At 44.0% G+C, this 20073-nt stretch overlaps 1 protein-coding gene across 1 annotated transcript in view; it reads right to left on the reverse strand.

The window, feature by feature from the left end:
* Positions 1-1244: 1244 nt before the first annotated feature.
* Positions 1245-20073, reverse strand: part of LOC110528639 (LIM and cysteine-rich domains protein 1) — a 31271-nt gene continuing 12442 nt past the window's right edge. The window contains exons 5-8 of the mRNA XM_090242049.1: positions 10597-10746; positions 9922-10149; positions 2892-3107; positions 1245-1916 (exon numbers count right to left, since the gene is read on the reverse strand). Coding sequence (XP_090098175.1) covers positions 1779-1916; positions 2892-3107; positions 9922-10149; positions 10597-10746 — 732 coding nt within the window. The 3' untranslated portion in view covers positions 1245-1778. The remainder of the gene's footprint in view (positions 1917-2891; positions 3108-9921; positions 10150-10596; positions 10747-20073) is intronic.

A 20073-nucleotide genomic window follows, 5' to 3' on the forward strand; every position in this document is an offset into this window, starting at 1 on the left:
CAAAGTTCAAGGGGGCCGAATACTTTCACAAGGCACTGTATGTGTGCGTGCGTGCGAGTGAGAGCGAGTGAGTGAGAGCGAGTGAGTGAGTGAGAGCGAGTGAGTGAGTGAGAGCGAGTGAGTGAGTGAGTGAGTGAGAGTGAGTGAGTGAGAGTGAGTGAGTGAGAGTGAGTGAGAGCGAGTGAGTGAGAGTGAGTGAGTGAGTGAGTGAGTGAGAGTGAGTGAGAGTGAGTGAGAGTAAGTGAGAGCAAGTGAGTGAGTGAGAGTGAGAGAGAGTGAGTGAGTGAGTGAGAGCGAGTGAGTGAGTGAGTGAGTGAGAGCGAGTGAGTGAGTGAGTGAGTGAGAGCGAGTGTGAGTGAGAGTGAGTGAGAGCGAGTGAGTGAGTGAGTGAGTGAGTGAGAGCGAGTGAGTGAGTGAGTGAGTGAGAGCGAGTGTGAGTGAGAGTGAGTGAGAGCGAGTGAGTGAGTGAGTGAGTGAGTGAGTGAGTGAGTGAGTGAGTGAGTGAGTGAGTGAGAGCGAGTGAGTGAGTGAGTGAGTGAGAGCGAGTGAGTGAGTGAGTGAGTGAGAGCGAGTGTGAGTGAGAGTGAGTGAGAGCGAGTGAGTGAGTGAGTGAGTGAGTGAGTGAGTGAGTGAGTGAGTGAGTGAGTGAGTGAGTGAGAGTGAGTGAGAGTGAGTGAGAGCGAGTGAGTGAGTGATAGCGAGACCAATATAAATAAAGGACCATTAGCGAGTACTAAGAATTAGGATGGGATCAAAACAGTTTTATAACATCAAATATCTATAATGTATATGTAGGAAATGGATAACCGGACATTAACTACTAACTAGACAAACAAAATCGTTAAATTAGTAACTAGACCAACAAAATCGTTAACTGTACATTAACGACTAACTAGACAAACAAAATGGATACCTGTACTTAAATTACTAACTAGACCAACAAAATTGTTAAATTAGTAACTAGACCAACAAAATCGTTAACTGTACATTAACTACTAACTAGACAAACAAAATTGGTAAATTAGTAACTAGACCAACAAAATCGTTAACTGTACATTAACTACTAACTAGACAAACAAAATTGGTAAATTAGTAACTAGACCAACAAAATCGTTAACTGTACATTAACTACTAACTAAAACAAAATGGATAACTACTTAAATTAGATTAAAATTAACATAATCATCTACTTCAACGAGGCAGAAATGGTCAAATTGTTAGCATAAGAGCACAAATAACGGCCATTTTAAAAACAAACAAATTATCTTTATTTATTCTCTATAATCTAACAAGGCATTGAACTAATTTAACTAAAAAAAAACAGATTTACTATTATTACACTGTTATTACATTTTAGAAGAATTATTGCATATTATAATTTATAATTATTATTAAATATTAACATATTTATAATTACATTTTTAGGACCAGGGGACCTAAACAGGGCTGGGGGAAAGGAGTGGGGCCAGGGAACTTAAACAGGGCTGGGGGAAAGGAGTGGGGCCAGGGGACCTAAACAGGGCTGGGGGAAAGGAGTGGGGCCAGGGGACCTAAACAGTGCTGGGGGAAAGGAGTGGGGCCAGGGGACATAAACAGGGCTGGGGGAAAGGAGTGGGGCCAGGGGACCTAAACAGGGCTGGGGGAAAGGAGTGGGGCCAGGGGACCTAAACAGTGCTGGGGGAAAGGAGTGGGGCCAGGGGACCTAAACAGGGCTGGGGGAAAGGAGTGGGGCCAGGGGACCTAAACAGGGCTGGGGGAAAGGAGTGGGGCCAGGGGACCTAAACAGTGCTGGGGCAGTTTGTTTGGGGGCAGGAACAGGGGCTGTCCAGACTCTGTCCACACCGCCAGCAGCAGTAATGGTCCTGGTGCCACGCCCGGCCATCTGCCCCCTTCTTGTAGTCCTCACAGAAGATCAGCTGCAGAAAATACAGAATATGTTTAAGGGTTCTCCCTGTGACTATTTATTTATTTTACTAGGCAAGTCAGTTAAGAACAAATTCTTATTTTCAATGACGGCCTACCGGGGAACACTGCCTTGTTCAGGGGCAGAACGACAGATTTTGTACCTTGTCAGCTCGGGGATTTGAACTTGCAACCTTTTGATTACTAGTCCAACACTCTAACCACTAGGCTACCCTGCCGCCTCCACACTCTAACCACTAGGCTACCCTGCCGCCCCTACACTCTAACCACTAGGCTACCCTGCCGCCTCCACACTCTAACCACTAGGCTACCCTGCCGCCCCTACACTCTAACCACTAGGCTACCCTGCCGCCTCCACACTCTAACCACTAGGCTACCCTGCCGCCTCTACACTCTAACCACTAGGCTACCCTGCCGCCTCTACACTCTAACCACTAGGCAACCCTGCCGCCTCCACACTCTAACCACTAGGCTACCCTGCCGCCTCTACACTCTAACCACTAGGCTACCCTGCCGCCTCTACACTCTAACCACTAGGCTACCCTGCCGCCTCTACACTCTAACCACTAGGCTACCCTGCCGCCTCCACACTCTAACCACGTGTCTGTGGTAATCTCCCCATAGAATAAGAATGGATAGAATGGGCTTCCCTCCTTCTATCGCTATGAGTCCCAGTCACCTCGTCACAGCCATGGCAGCGTCTGGTCTTCTGGCAGTAGTGTCTTCCACACAGCAGCTCTCCTCCCTTCCCTCCTCCCCACCTTTCACCTCCCTTCTCCTTACCTCTCCCTCCTCTCCTTTTGCCTCCCTCCTCTCCCCTCCCTCCTCCCCACCTTTCACCTCCCTTCACCTCTCCCCTCCCTCCTCTCCCTCCTCCTTTCGCCTCCCCCATCCTCTCCTCGCCTCTCCTCTCCTCTCCTCTCCACCCCTCTCCTCTCCTCTCCTCTCCTCTCCTCTCCTGCTCTCACCTCGTCACAGCCTGCACAACGGGGTCTGTTCCTCTGGCAGTAGTGTCTTCCACACAGCAGCTCTCCTTCCTTCCAGAAGTATACCAGATCAACCAGGGCCTCCCCACACTCTGAACACACAAAGCAGGTCGGGTGCCACTGCTTGTCGTAGCCTGCCCCCTCTGCATACACCACAGGACTGTCCAGGGGGGTGAGCTCCCAGCAACCACTGCAATGCTGTAGGAGAGAGGAGAAGTAGAGGGAATGGCGAGGGGGAGGTAGAGAGACAGAGAGTAGACAGAGAGAGGGAGCGAGAGAGAGAGAGACGTAGAGATAGTTGAGAGAGTAGACAGAGAGACAGAGAGAGAGAGAGAGAGAGACATAGAGAGAGACAGAAAGACAGAGAGAGACAGAGAGAGAGAGAGAGAGAGAGACAGAGAGAAACAGAGAGAGGGAGAGAGAGACAGAAAGACAGAGAGAAACAGAGAAAGAGAGAGAGAGAGAGAGAGAGAGATGGGGAATAAGAGGGAACAGAGGAAGAGAAAAACAAAACCATTGAGAATTTTGTGGAACAATAAAATAACAGAATCTGAGCACCACGAAGACATGACACTGGTGATCCAGATGGAGCCACTCCAGCCCAGTCCTAGAGAGACGTTGGGAGGCTGGCTGGGTGTAACCCACGGAACCAGTACACTGTTTAATCAACACGAAACAACGTGATGATACTGCATGGGCCTCTCTCAAAGTAATCAAGCTCACATCACCATAACAACAGCACCAAGGTCAACCGTGAACCCAAACCATGGTGCCATTTCTGTTATGATAGAAGCAATCAGATGCAGATGTTAAGTCAGCCTTTGATTGTTTCCCCCACCCTCTCCCTCACCCCCCCCCCCCCACGCTCCCCCACCCTCTCCCCCACGCGCTCCCCACGCTCCCCACCCTCTCCCTCACCCTCCCCCCCACGCTCCTCCACCCTCTCCCCCACGCGCTCCCTCTCTAAACTGCTTTTCTAAACAGAGTAAAAGGTTTGTCTGTGTATCTGTATGAAGCTCTCTCTTCATTCTGAATGTATAATAACAAGAGAGAGGGCAACAAAATCATCAATATTAAAAGATAGTCACAATATACACTTTTTAAAGTTAGTTTTTTTTCCCCCCTCGTCATTCTCCATCTATAGTCCATATTTTTGAATTAAATTTGGCACATATGCTGAAAACCATTCCCTACGTGGTTAGCAGATGGCGGCGCGATCCGCTCGCTAGTTTTAATGTAAAAAGATTTGATGATAATTTCGCATCTCCCACAGGGACTTTTTTTTAAAATAACTTCCAATAAATTCAAAAGTTGTCTAAAGTGACACCAGAGAATGAATGCATGAATGATGATGAATTATGACCTTCACCTTCTATTTGAATATCCGAAAAGTGGTGTTGTTGATTTGAATTAAAAATATATATTTTCTCTGCTATCTTTCCAAGAAAAATCTTAAGCAAAGCTAACTAATTACAAAGGGGGAAAGCAACCGCTAACAGCTAATATTTCATTTTTGCTGAAGGAGAAAAAAAAAATGGACAGAAATAGGATTACAGATCATACAGTCTCAGTCTAGGTGAGAATGCAGCGGCCCTTGATTGGATATCTACTTGATCTATGTTCGGGCCTGTGACGTATCAAACAGACACCTCGCCAGGTCTCTCTCATCAAGAGACAAAAAACTTTTAAAAAGTCCTAGCTAGCTACCGTTATATCCTCAGCCATATTCAAAATGTAATTCAAGCCAGATGAGCTTGCATTTTTTTAATTGTATCCGTTTCTGTATAGTTTGATGTTGTCGTTGCCTGCTAGCTAGCTATCCAGGCTAGCTATCCAGGCTAGCTATCCAGGCTAGCTATCCAGGCTCCAGACTTAGCTGGAGTCTCACGGGCAGGGAAAAGTACACATTACCAAAATTACATAAAAGACCTGGGCCATCTAGTTGTCATCATGAATAACAGATCAGGTTTGAATAACTGAACATGTGATTTATGGTTAGGAATGAGCGACGGATTGTACAGCCTAAAGTGAGAGGAATTGTACAAACACAAACACTGTTGAGCCTCAGAACATGGTTAAAGTTGTTATTTTGTATCCATAGCTCTATCGATTAATTTGAGAGTGGTTACCATTTCTCCATCCCAAATTCTTCTGCTTTTTACCAAAACAGTGACGGGGTGTGGGCTTGTTGTTCTTTAAACTGTAGATCGTCCCTGTAATAACCAATGGGAATCTAGATGAGGACCACGGAACAGATTCTCAGATGAGAGATTGCATATGTGTCTTACATGAAGAAAAAAAACACATGTTTACAGAACTCTAGTAGGTGCCGTTATGTTGAAAAGCCTTGTTAGTGCATAAGTCCAATTAGATTTGGAATTTCCTGGTATTTTCGGCTTCAGACAAAAAGCTAATATTTCACTTTTTTACCTTTATTTTACTAGGCAAGTCATTTAAGAAGATATTCTTATTTTCAATGACGGCCTAGGAAAGGGGCAGAAGGACAGATTTGTACCTTGTCAGCTCGGGGATATAAACTTGCAACCTTTCGGTTACTAGTCCAACGCTCTAACCACTAGGCTACCCTGCCGCCTCTACACTCTAACCACTAGGCTACCCTGCCGCCCCTACACTCTAACCACTAGGCTACCCTGCCGCCTCTACACTCTAACCACTAGGCTACCCTGCCGCCTCTACACTCTAACCACTAGGCTACCCTGCCGCCTCTACACTCTAACCACTAGACTACCCTGCCACCTCTACACTCTAACCACTAGGCTACCTGCCACCTCTACACTCTAACCACTAGGCTACCTGCCACCTCTACACTCTAACCACTAGGCTACCTGCCACCTCTACACTCTAACCACTAGGCTACCTGCCACCTCTACACTCTAACCACTAGGCTACCTGCCACCTCTACACTCTAACCACTAGGCTACCTGCCACGTCTACACTCTAACCACTAGGCTACCTGCCACCTCTACACTCTAACCACTAGGCTACCTGCCACCTCTACACTCTAACCACTAGGCTACCTGCCACCTCTACACTCTAACCACTAGGCTACCTGCCACCTCTACACTCTAACCACTAGGCTACCTGCCACCTCTACACGCAGTGTTGTTCTGTTGATATTTTAACAGCTGAACACAGACTCCCTTTTTTTTCAGTCATAAATCTCCCGTTTTATCGTCATCCACCAGGCACTTATAGTACTAGTGTTTAAAGACACACACCTAGTAGGGTACATCCCAAATGGCACCCTATTCTCTATATAGTGCCATGGTCAGAAGTAGTGCACTATAAAGTGAGTTAGAACTCTGCCCTCTGTCTCTTTCTGATGAAAACATCATAACTCAAATGTTGTTGTTTTTAAACTACCTTCAATATATTCTGAACATTTTATGACTCTGGGACAAAACGTCTTTCAAAATAGCTTCTAAAGCTTCATCATTGGTACGTCTGTTAACGGAGGAAACTTGACATTTTCTGAATATTTTCTGTTTTTTTGGACTGACTGGTTTAACATTAATAATAATAATCTGAACTATTGCTTCTATTCACTGCCTGTCATCAATGTAAAACAACACACAACAAAATTATCAAAAAAATGTTCCTTGTCATAATATGTATTGATAATATACGATAAAGTGCATTCGGAAAGTATTCAGACCCCTTGACTTTTTCCACATTTTGTTATATTACAGCCTTATTCTTAAAGAATAAAGACATTTGAAATGTCCTATTATGTATATATACAGTGTTGTAATGATGTACAAAAGGGAAAATAAATAAACATAAATATGGGTTGTATTTATAATGGTGTTTGTTCTTCACTGGTTGCCCTTTTCTTGTGGCAACAGGTCACAAATCTTGCTGCTGTGATGTCACACTGTGGTATTTCACCCAGTAGATATGGGAGTTTATCAAAATTGGATTTGTTTTCGAATTCTTTGTGGGTCTGTGTAATCTGAGGGAAATATGTGTCTCTAATATGGTCATACATTTGACAGGAGGTTAGGAAGTGCAGCTCAGTTTCCACCTCATTTTGTGAGCAGTGTGCACATAGCCTGTTTCATCTTGAGAGCCATGTCTGCCTTCAGCGACCTTTCTCAATAGCAAGACTATGCTCACTGAGTCTGTACATACTCAAAGCTTTCTTAAGTTTGGGTCAGTCACAGTGGTCAGGTATTCTGCCACTGTGCACTCTCTGTTTGGGGCCAAATAGCATTCTAATTTTTTTGGTAAATCTTTCCATTGTGTTAAGTACAGTGGGGCAAAAAAGTATTTAGTCAGCCACCAATTGTGCAAGGTCTCCCACTTAAAAAGATGAGAGAGGCCTGTAATTTTCATCATAGGTACACTTGCAGACTTGTTTTTGAGTTGCTGTGCGTTTTGTTGCCAACCTGTTTAGCTACCTGACAAATTTACGGTTTTTACTTTTTAATTACCGTTTATATTTTAGTTTTTTCCTCCTCAACTTTTTCACTCCGGACGCTTTATCTGGACGTGGTTCGTCAGGACCTCCAACAGCCGAAGCTAAGTAGTTTTGTCTCTGTGAATGGTTTGTCCTCTGACAAATCAACTGTAAATTTCGGTGTTCCTCAAGGTTCCGTTTTAGGACCACTATTGTTTTCACTATATATTTTACCTCTTGGGGATGTTATTCGAAAACATAATGTTAACTTTCACTGCTATGCGGATGACACACAGCTGTACATTTCAATTAAACATGGTGAAGCCCCAAAATTGCCCTTGCTAGAAGAATGTGTTTCAGACATAAGGAAGTGGATGGCTGCAAACTTTCTACTTTTAAACTCGGACAAAACAGAGATGCTTGTTCTAGGTCCCAAGAAACAAAGAGATCTTCTGTTGAATCTGACAATTAATCTTAATGGTTGTACAGTCGTCTCAAATAAAACTGTGAAGGACCTCGGCGTTACTCTGGACCCTGATCTCTCTTTTGACGAACATATCAAGACCATTTCAAGGACAGCTTTTTTCCATCTACGTAACATTGCAAAAATCAGAAACTTTCTGTCCAAAAATGATGCAGAAAAATTAATCCATGCTTTTGTCACTTCTAGGTTACTACTGCAATGCTCTACTTTCCGGCTACCCGGATAAAGCACTAAATAAACTTCAGTTAGTGCTAAATACGGCTGCTAGAATCCTGACTAGAACCAAAAAATTTGATCATATTACTCCAGAGCTAGCCTCTCTACACTGGCTTCCTGTCAAAGCAAGGGCTGATTTCAAGGTTTTACTGCTAACCTACAAAGCATTACATGGGCTTGCTCCTACCTATCTCTCTGATTTGGTCCTGCCGTACATACCTACACGTACGCTACGGTCACAAGACGCAGGCCTCCTAATTGTCCCTAAAATTTCTAAGCAAACAGCTGGAGGCAGGGCTTTCTCCTATAGAGCTCAATTTTTATGGAACGGTCTGCCTACCCATGTCAGAGACGCAAACTCGGTCTCAACCTTTAAGTCTCTACTGAAGACTCATCTCTTCAGCGGGTCATATGATTGAGTGTAGTCTGGCCCAGGAGTGGGAGGGTGAACGGAAAGGCTCTGGAGCAACGAACCGCCCTTGCTGTCTCTGCCTGGCCGGTTCCCCTCTTTCCACTGGGATTCTCTGCCTCTAACCCTATTACAGGGGCTGAGTCACTGGCTTACTGGGGCTCTCTCATGCCGTCCCTGGAGGGGGTGCGTCACCTGAGTGGGTTGAGTCACTGATGTGGTCATCCTGTCTGGGTTGGCGCCCCCCCCCCCCCCCCCTGGGTTGTGCCGTGGTGGAGGTCTTTGTGGGCTATACTCAGCCTTGTCTCAGGATGGTAAGTTGGTGGTTGAAGATATCCCTCTAGTGGTGTGGGGGCTGTGCTTTGGCAAAGTGGGTGGGGTTATATCCTTCCTGTTTGGCCCTGTCCGGGGGTGTCCTCGGAATGGGCCACAGTGTCTCCTGACCCCTCCTGTCTCAGCCTCCAGTATTTATGCTGCAGTAGTAGTTTATGTGTCGGGGGGCTAAGGTCAGTTTGTTATATCTGGAGTACTTCTCCTGTCCTATTCGGTGTCCTGTGTGAATCTAGGTGTGTGTTCTCTAATTCTCTCTTTCTTTCTCTCTCGGAGGAGGACCTGAGCCCTAGGACCATGCCCCAGGAATACCTGACATGATGACTCCTTGCTGTCCCCAGTCCACCTGACTGTGCTGCTGCTCCAGTTTCAACTGTTCTGCCTTATTATTATTCGACCATGCTGGTCATTTATGAACATTTGAACATCTTGACCATGTTTTGTTATAATCTCCACCCGGCACAGCCAGAAGAGAAACAAAAGTTTCTCAATACTTTGTTATATACCCTTTGTTGGCAATGACAGAGGTCAAACATTTTCTGTAAGTCTTCACAAGGTTTTCACACACTGTTGCTGGTATTTTGGCCCATTCCTCCATGCAGATCTCCTCTAGAGCAATGATGTTTTGGGGCTGTTGCTGGGCAACACGGACTTTCAACTCCCTCCAAAGATTTTCTATGGGGTTGAGATCTGGAGACTGGCTAGGCCACTCCAAGACGTTGAAATGCTTCTTACGAGGCGGGGACAGAACAGACCTGGGTTTAAATACTATTTTTTTTATCTGCGCTTGATTGAGCTTGCCTGGCTTTAATGGACCTGTAGAATATTTTCTAAACGGCAAACCTCACCCATCTGGTACTCCAGGGATAAAACAAGTAGTTTGAAAGATTTCAAATAATATTTGAACCCAGGTCTGGGACAGACAGGAAATAAACAAATAAACATCCGGTCTCTCATTGGACATTTATTTAGTACATTTCGCAGGTTGTTACCAAGTTTCTCAGTCTAAGTCTACAGTGCAGTTAGCCAATACACCAGAATACTCCCATTTAAGTGGCATGTGAATGTATTTGTTTGTGGATGAATGAGTGTGTATAAGTTAATGTAGATGCAAATGTTTATATATATTTGTTTTTAAACTGTAAAGACTTACGTATTTACTCTTCTTATAGTGGTCGTCTGTCCCGTTGGTGGTGGTCGTGTTAGGGTCTGACTGGATAATGGGGGCCTTCCTAGGTCCCCCGGTCACAGCCCCGTTCTTCTGCCTATGTCCTTTGATGACGGGCGGAGGGTTAGCGCCTCCTTCCCCAGGCAGCGCCACCTCCCCTACTCCTAGAGCCTCCTCTTTGTAGCGCTTCATGAAGACAGACATGGCCTGGAGCTGGTGGAAGGAACAAGACCAACGATGGGAAATAAGCATTCAGGCTATATTTTGTATTTAACCTTCATTTAACTAGGCAAGTCAGTTAAAGAACAACTTCGTATTTTCAATACGAATTTGAACGGTGGGTTAACTGCCTGTTCAGGGGCAGAACGACAGATTTGTACCTTGTCAGCTCGGGGGATTTGATCTTGCACTAACCACTAGGCTACCTGCCTGCCCTATATGGTGTAAATTTAGCCACAACTATGTTTAATGGATATTATGTTTGTCACAGCTAGTGCATCTTTATACGTAGGTCTATTCATAAATAATCAAATGTAAATGAAGAATATGAATCAAAATTAGAATACGAGAAGAAGTGACCTGTCGATAATCTGGACAAAATTCCAAAATGGAGGCTTAAATACAAACATAAAGAGGATTTGGACGGCACCAAAATCTAACCTGGTCCTCTGACAGAGACCCGTGGCACAGGGAGGGGTCCTGATCGTAGACTGGTAGCTGTCTCATCAACTGCCTGCGCCGGTACATCGCTCCCTCCGTCCCTGCTACTGGACGCTTCTCCTCCGGGACCAACGCCATGTACAGCATGGCCTACAGAGGGAGAGGGAGGGTGAGAGAGGAAGAGGAGTTAACACAGCCCAGGAGAGAGTAAACTACATGGAACAACAAGGACTGAGGACTCAACTTTACAGCAACAACAACAACAGCACCAGACCAGTGTGACAGAGCTAAATCAAATCAAATCAAATGTATTTATATAGCCCTTCGTACATCAGCTGATGTCACAAAGTGCTGTACAGAAACCCATCCTAAAACCCCAAACAGCAAGCAATGCAGGTGTAGAAGCACGGTGGCTAGGAGAAACTCCCTAGAAAGGCCAAAACCTAGGAAGAAACCTAGAGAGGAACCAGGCTATGAGGGGTGGCCAGTCTCTTCTGGCTGCGCCGGGTGGAGATTATAACAGAACATGGCCAAGATGTTCAAACGTTCATAGATGACCAACAGGAGATTATAACAGAACATGGCCAAGATGTTCAAATGTTCATAGATGACCAACAGGAGATTATAACAGAACATGGCCAAGATGTTCAAATGTTCATAGATGACCAACAGGAGATTATAACAGAACATGGCCAAGATGTTCAAGCGTTCATAGATGACCTCCTATGTAAAGCATAGACTCCAGAGAACTTACAGTTGGTCTTTGAACAAAGCTTTATATTGTACGTGACTGTAGGCAGCAACGCTACCTGGCTTTGGGACCTGGGATGTGTCCTTTTAAACCGGAGAAATACTTCACAGGCCCTGACTTTGGGTCTAGGTCCCAAATGACACCTTATTCCCTATATAGTGGACTATTATTTTTACCATAACCGCAAGTCAAAAGTAGAGCACTATGTAAGGAATAGAGTGTCAGTTGGGATGCTGCAGTAGTGCACTATTTAGGGAATAAGGTGCTTTTGGGACATGTTTCAGAGTGGTGGCCAAGCAGCCCTCACAGTGCTGGAAAATAAATCATCACTCCCTATTCTGACCTCCAGGCTTCTACTGTCAGCACTCTGTGACCTAGCACAATCATCCCTCCTTCTTTTCTACTGTCAGCACTCTGTGACCTAGCACAATCATCCCTCCTTCTCTTCTACTGTCAGCACTCTGTGACCTAGCACAATCATCCCTCCTTCTCTTCTACTGTCAGCACTCTGTGACCTAGCACAATCATCCCTCCTTCTCTTCTACTGTCAGCACTCTGTGACCTAGCACAATCATCCCTCCTTCTCTTCTACTGTCAGCACTCTGTGACCTAGCACAATCATCCCTCCTTCTCTTCTACTGTCAGCACTGTGACCTAGCACAATCATCCCTCCTTCTCTTCTACTGTCAGCACTCTGTGACCTAGCACAATCATCCCTCCTTCTCTTCTACTGTCAGCACTCTGTGACCTAGCACAATCATCCCTCCTTCTCTTCTACTGTCAGCACTCTGTGACCTAGCACAATCATCCCTCCTCTTCTACTGTCAGCACTCTGTGACCTAGCACAATCATCCCTCCTTCTCTTCTACTGTCAGCACTCTGTGACCTAGCACAATCATCCCTCCTTCTCTTCTACTGTCAGTGCTCTGTGACCTAGCACAATCATCCCCCCTTCTCTTCTACTGTCAGCACTCTGTGACCTAGCACAATCATCCCTCCTTCTCTTCTACTGTCAGCACTCTGTGACCTAGCACAATCATCCCTACTCTTCTACTGTCAGCACTCTGTGACCTAGCACAATCATCCCTCCTTCTCTTCTACTGTCAGTGCTCTGTGACCGACAGTAACACACCATTCTATTCCTCTTTTTAAACATCTCTAACTACACTTATCTAGCTAGCTGGGCGCTAGCTAGTAACTCTAACAGCCAATCATTCTTCATCTCTCCCCTAATAACAGACAAGTCATCAAACACTCCTCAGTAAATACTAAACGTCTTGGAAGAGGACACGGGGGGGGGGTCTACAGCACTCTTTAAGGGGTAAACCTCTGCTCCCCACTCTACAATTCTGGGGTAAAGCTGACCTATCACCACTCTACAATCCTGGGGTAAAGCTGACCTATCACCACTCTACAATCCTGGGGTAAAGCTGACCTATCACCACTCTACAATCCTGGGGTAAAGCTGACCTATCACCACTCTACTATCCTGGGGTGAAGCTGACCTATCACCACTCTACAATCCTGGGGTAAAGCTGACCTATCGCCACTCTACAATCCTGGGGTAAAGCTGATCTATCACCACTCTACAATCCTGGGGTAAAGCTGACCTATCACCACTCTACTATCCTGGGGTAAAGCTGACCTATCACCACTCTACAATCCTGGGGTGAAGCTGACCTATCACCACTCTACAATCCTGGGGTGAAGCTGACCTATCATCACTCTACAGGCTTGCATGTCATTAGTGTGTCCTGATGAAGGCTTGAAGGCTAAACCAGTCACAGATAGACAGACAGGCTGTACCACACACATGCACGCCCTCCCCGCAGGCTTCAGTAAGCAGGCTTCAGTAAGCAGGCAGGCTTCAGGAAGCAGGCTTCAGGAAGCAGGCTTCAGGAAGCAGGCTTCAGGAAGCAGGCTTCAGTAAGCAGGCTTCAGTAAGCAGGGTTCAGTAAGCAGGGTTCAGGAGGCAGGCTTCAGGAGGCAGGCTTCAGTAAGCAGGCTTCAGTAAGCAGGCTTCAGGAGGCAGGCTTCAGTAAGTAGGCTTCAGTAAGCAGGCTTCAGTAAGCAGGCTTCAGGAGGCAGGCTTCAGTAAGCAGGCTTCATTAAGCAGGGTTCAGGAGGCAGGCTTCAGTAAGCAGGCTTCAGTAAGCAGGCTTCAGTAAGCAGGCTTCAGTAAGCAGACTGCACCACGGACATGGACTGGTTAATGTTCCTAGTTGCATCATAAAGTATTCTTATAGAGACCACAAATATGTACTAGCCCACGAACAGAGTAGATATATGTACTAGCCCACTAACAGAGTATATATATGTACTAGCCCACGAACAGAGTAGATATATGTACTAGCCCACTAACAGAGTAGATATATGTACTAGCCCACTAACAGAGTATATATATGTACTAGCCCACGAACAGAGTAGATATATGTACTAGCCCACTAACAGAGTATATATATGTACTGGCCCACGAACAGAGTAGATATATGTACTAGCCCACTAACAGAGTATATATATGTACTAGCCCACGAACAGAGTAGATATATGTACTAGCCCACTAACAGAGTATATATATGTACTAGCCCACGAACAGAGTAGATATATGTACTAGCCCACGAACAGAGTAGATATATGTACTAGCCCACTAACAGAGTATATATATGTACTAGCCCACGAACAGAGTAGATATATGTACTAGCCCACTAACAGAGTATATATATGTACTGGCCCACGAACAGAGTAGATATATGTACTAGCCCACTAACAGAGTATATATATGTACTAGCCCACGAACAGAGTAGATATATGTACTAGCCCACTAACAGAGTATATATATGTACTAGCCCACGAACAGAGTAGATATATTTACTAGCCCACTAACAGAGTAGATATATTTACTAACCCACTAACAGAGTAGATATATGTACTAGCCCACTAACAGAGTAGATATATTTACTAACCCACTAACAGAGTAGATATATTTACTAACCCACTAACAGAGTAGATATATTTACTAGCCCACTAACAGAGTAGATATATTTACTAGCCCACTAACAGAGTATATATATGTACTAGCCCACGAACAGAGTAGATATATTTACTAGCCCACTAACAGAGTAGATATATTTACTAACCCACTAACAGAGTAGATATATGTACTAGCCCACTAACAGAGTAGATATATTTACTAACCCACTAACAGAGTAGATATATGTACTAACCCACTAACAGAGTAGATATATTTACTAACCCACTAACAGAGTAGATATATTTACTAACCCACTAACAGAGTAGATATATTTACTAGCCCACTAACAGAGTAGATATATATGTACTAGCCCACTAACAGAGTAGATATATTTACTAGCCCACTAACAGAGTAGATATATTTACTAACCCACTAACAGAGTATATATATGTACTAGCCCACTAACAGAGTAGATATATTTACTAGCCCACTAACAGAGTAGATATATGTACTAGCCCACGAACAGAGTAGATATATTTACTAGCCCACTAACAGAGTAGATATATGTACTAGCCCACGAACAGAGTAGATATATGTACTAGCCCACTAACAGAGTAGATATATTTACTAGCCCACTAACAGAGTAGATATATGTACTAGCCCACGAACAGAGTAGATATATGTACTAGCCCACTAACAGAGTAGATATATTTACTAGCCCACTAACAGAGTAGATATATTTACTAGCCCACTAACAGAGTAGATATATTTACTAGCCCACTAACAGAGTATATATATGTACTAGCCCACTAACAGAGTATATATATGTACTAGCCCACTAAAAGAGTATATATATTTACTAACCCACTAACAGAGTATATATATGTACTAGCCCACTAACAGAGTATATATATGTACTAGCCCACTAACAGAGTAGATATATTTACTAGCCCACTAACAGAGTATATATATGTACTAGCCCACTAACAGAGTATATATATGTACTAGCCCACTAACAGAGTATAAATATTTACTAGCCCACTAACAGAGTATATATATGTACTAGCCCACTAACAGAGTATATATATTTACTAGCCCACTAACAGAGTATATATATGTACTAGCCCACTAACAGAGTAGATATATTTACTAGCCCACTAACAGAGTATATATATATGTACTAGCCCACTAACAGAGTAGATATATTTACTAGCCCACCAACAGAGTAGATATATTTACTAGCCCACCAACAGAGTAGATATATTTACTAGCCCACTAACAGAGTAGATATATTTACTAGCCCACTAACAGAGTATATATATGTACTAGCCCACTAACAGAGTAGATATATTTACTAACCCACTAACAGAGTAGATATATTTACTAGCCCACTAACAGAGTATATATATGTACTAGCCCACTAACAGAGTATATATATGTACTAGCCCACTAACAGAGTAGATATATTTACTAGCCCACTAACAGAGTAGATATATTTACTAGCCCACTAACAGAGTAGATATATTTACTAGCCCATGAACAGAGTAGATATATTTACTAGCCCACGAACAGAGTAGATATATTTACTAGCCCACTAACAGAGTAGATATATTTACTAGCCCACTAACAGAGTAGATATATTTACTAGCCCACTAACAGAGTAGATATATTTACTAGCCCACTAACAGAGTAGATATATTTACTAGCCCACTAACAGAGTAGATATATTTACTAGCCCACTAACAGAGTAGATATATTTACTAGCCCACTAACAGACTAAATATATGTACTGGCCCACTAACAGAGTAGATATATGTACTAGCCCACTAACAGAGTAGATATATTTACTAGCCCACTAACAGAGTAGATATATCTACAGTAAAATTGCTACACTGAGATTGTGTGACCGATGAATTAAACTTTCAATTCAACAAACTATCTTGATCTGATGAAGACGGTGATAAATGTAACAGTCAAACTGAACAGGTTTCTATCCAACCTTTTAATGTAACTAAAGTACATCAGACAAAAATGTCACCACAGCAAATTTTTGTCGGTGAACTTTCCAAATGGGGCGGCAGGGTAGCCTAGTGGTTAGAGCGTTGGACTAGTAACCGAAAGGTTGCAAGTTCAAATCCCCGAGCTGACAAGGTACAAATCTGTCGTTCTGCCCCTGAACAGGCAGTTAACCCACTGTTCCTAGGCCATCATTGAAAATAAGAAGTTGTTCTTAACTGACTTGCCTGGTTAAAATAAAAAATAAAAAATGTTGACAAAACAAAATACCCTCGACATGGTGAGATATTTTTGTCTGTAAAATTAATTAGCAGAGAAATGGCAGTGGGAACAACTTTATGCGCAAATATTGATATAATAACCATCATATTGAAGTAAACGTGTAGTCACGCGATCATATGACGTGTGTCCTCCCACTACGACTCGGGACATCATGCGGTTTATTAGGCTACAGATGAAATAAGTTTTGATGAACTTCCCAGGGTGGTGAAAGTGCACGGTGATGAGCTTGATGCTCTTCTTCCAGTAAATATCCAGGGTCTTATTCTGGTGACACGATGATCTTGCTCTTTTGCCCATATTTATTTAATTATTTCGGCTATACCTGCACTGTATCTGCGAGCTGTTGGCTAAAGCGCACGTGCCAAACCCGGAATGGGCACATTCACTATATCCAGTGCTTGACTTGTTCCTCTTATAGAATATTAGCTCAAAAGTATTCTGGAGCTCCTGCACCTAAATATAAACAGTACTGACACCAAAAAATTAGTACCGGCACATATTTCAGTCCAAGTCAAGCACTGGCTATATAACGAAAAAAACTATTGTGAAAAACCCATCAGTAGAGTTGAAAATACGATGGAAACCCATTCAACTTATGTTTTTCATTCGATATATGGGTATATCACCGCAAATGTACACTACGTCATCACACACAGCCTTTAGTCCACACCAAGTTAATTTGACGGGAACACATCTCTGCTGCGAAAATGTGCATACTGTTCTTCTGCAGATTTTAGAATATTTGCATGAAAATCTGTTGCCGATTGGATGGAAACCTAGCTACTGCATCTAATTGGATGGAAACCTAGCTACTGCATCTAATTGGATGGAAACCTAGCTACTGCATCTAATTGGATGGAAACCTAGCTACTGCATCTAATTGGATGGAAACCTAGCTACTGCATCTAATTGGATGGAAACCTAGCTACTGCGTCTAATTGGATGGAAACCTAGCTACTGCGTCTTATTGTATGGAAACCTAGATACTGCATCTAATTGGATGGATACCTAGCTACTGCATCTAATTGGATGGAAACCTAGCTACTGCGTCTAATTGGATGGATACCTAGCTACTGCATCTAATTGGATGGAAACCTAGCTACTGCATCTAATTGGATGGAAACCTAGCTACTGCATCTAATTGGATGGAAACCTAGCTACTGCGTCTAATTGTATGGAAACCTAGATACTGCATCTAATTGGATGGATACCTAGCTACTGCATCTAATTGGATGGAAACCTAGCTACTGCATCTAATTGGATGGAAACCTAGCTACTGCATCTAATTGGATGGAAACCTAGCTACTGCATCTAATTGGATGGAAACCTAGCTACTGCATCTAATTGGATGGAAACCTAGCTACTGCGTCTAATTGGATGGAAACCTAGCTACTGCATCTAATTGGATGGAAACCTAGCTACTGCGTCTAATTGGATGGAAACCTAGCTACTGCGTCTAATTGGATGAAAACCTAGCTACTGCATCTAATTGGATGGAAACTTTGCTACTGCATCTAATCTGTGTTTACTCTATAGGAAGGGATCTAGAGTTCATTGGGGTTTTTGCTTCAAATCTACTGCCTTCTCCTACCATCTATCACCTAGCCCTACGAGGTCCTGAATAGTACCTTCTCCTATCATCAAAGATGATCTAGGCAGAGGTGTTTAACTCTTACCTTACGAGGTCTGGACTACTGCTCGTTTTCTGTTCTACCTGATAATTATTGCACCCACCTGGTGTCCCCAGGTCTAAATCAGTCCGTGATTAGAGGGGAATCACCCACCTGGTGTCCCAGGTCTAAATCAGTCCCTGATTAGAGGGGAATCACCCACCTGGTGTCCCCAGGTCTAAATCAGTCCGTGATTAGAGGGGAATCACCCACCTGGTGTCCCAGGTCTAAATCAGTCCCTGATTAGAGGGGAATCACCCACCTGGTGTCCCCAGGTCTAAATCAGTCCGTGATTAGAGGGGAATCACCCACCTGGTGTCCCAGGTCTAAATCAGTCCCTGATTAGAGGGGAATCACCCACCTGGTGTCCCCAGGTCTAAATCAGTCCGTGATTAGAGGGGAATCACCCACCTGGTGTCCCAGGTCTAAATCAGGCCCTGATTAGAGGGGAATCACCCACCTGGTGTCCCAGGTCTAAATCAGGCCCTGATTAGAGGGGAATCACCCACCTGGTGTCCCAGGTCTAAATCAGTCACTGATTAGAGGGGAATCACCCACCTGGTGTCCCCAGGTCTAAACCAGTCTCTGATTAGAGGGGAATCACCCACCTGGTGTCCCCAGGTCTAAATCAGTCCCTGATTAGAGGGGAATCACCCACCTGGTGTCCCCAGGTCTAAATCAGTCCCTGATTAGAGGGGAATCACCCACCTGGTGTCCCCAGGTCTAAACCAGTCTCTGATTAGAGGGGAATCACCCACCTGGTGTCCCCAGGTCTAAATCAGTCCCTGATTAGAGGGGAATCACCCACCTGGTGTCCCCAGGTCTAAATCAGTCCCTGATTAGAGAAAAACAATGAAAAGAGGGCAATGGAACTGGCTTTGAGATCCAGATTTGAATTTGACGGGATCTGCACCTGGTAATTTGATATTTCAGGTGTGCAGAAGTTGTTCTGCTCAGTGGTCTGTTGTTTAGGTCAGAGGTGATGGAGCCAGTCAAGCAGGCGCCGGCTGTGGCACGTGGACCGAACAACTCTGACTAAGGAGAAGAATGCCTGTAGACTGCTGGATTTACTACAACAAGCCTGGAACGAAGTTGACCTTAATTATATCATTATATATTATAAGCCTCTAGTTCTCTGTGCTGTTAAGTTTCCTATTATTTACTTTAACCAGGGTCCATAAGGCACCATTTAACCAGGGTCCATAAGGTACCATTTAACCAGGGTCTATAAGGTACCATTTAACCAGGGTCCATAAGGTACCATTTAACCAGGGTCCATAAGGTACAATTTAACCAGGGTCCATAAGGTACCATTTAACCAGGGTCCATAAGGTACCATGGGTCCATAAGGTACCATTTAACCAGGGTCTATAAGGTACCATTTAACCAGGGTCCATAAGGTACCATTTAACCAGGGTCTATAAGGTACCATTTCACCAGGGTCCATAAGGTACCATGGGTCCATAAGGTACCATTTAACCAGGGTCTATAAGGTACAATTTAACCAGGGTCCATAAGGTACCATTTAACCAGGGTCCATAAGGTACCATGGGTCCATAAGGTACCATTTAACCAGGGTCCATAAGGTACCATTTAACCAGGGTCTATAAGGTACCATTTAACCAGGGTCCATAAGGTACCATTTAACCAGGGTCCATAAGGTACCATGGGTCCATAAGGTACCATTTAACCAGGGTCCATAAGGTACCATTTAACCAGGGTCTATAAGGTACCATTTAACCAGGGTCCATAAGGTACCATTTAACCAGGGTCCATAAGGTACAATT

The sequence above is a fragment of the Oncorhynchus mykiss genome, chromosome 7 (genome assembly GCF_057628025.1).
Source record: "Oncorhynchus mykiss isolate SJ-2025 chromosome 7, ASM5762802v1, whole genome shotgun sequence".
Lineage (NCBI taxonomy): Eukaryota > Metazoa > Chordata > Actinopteri > Salmoniformes > Salmonidae > Oncorhynchus > Oncorhynchus mykiss.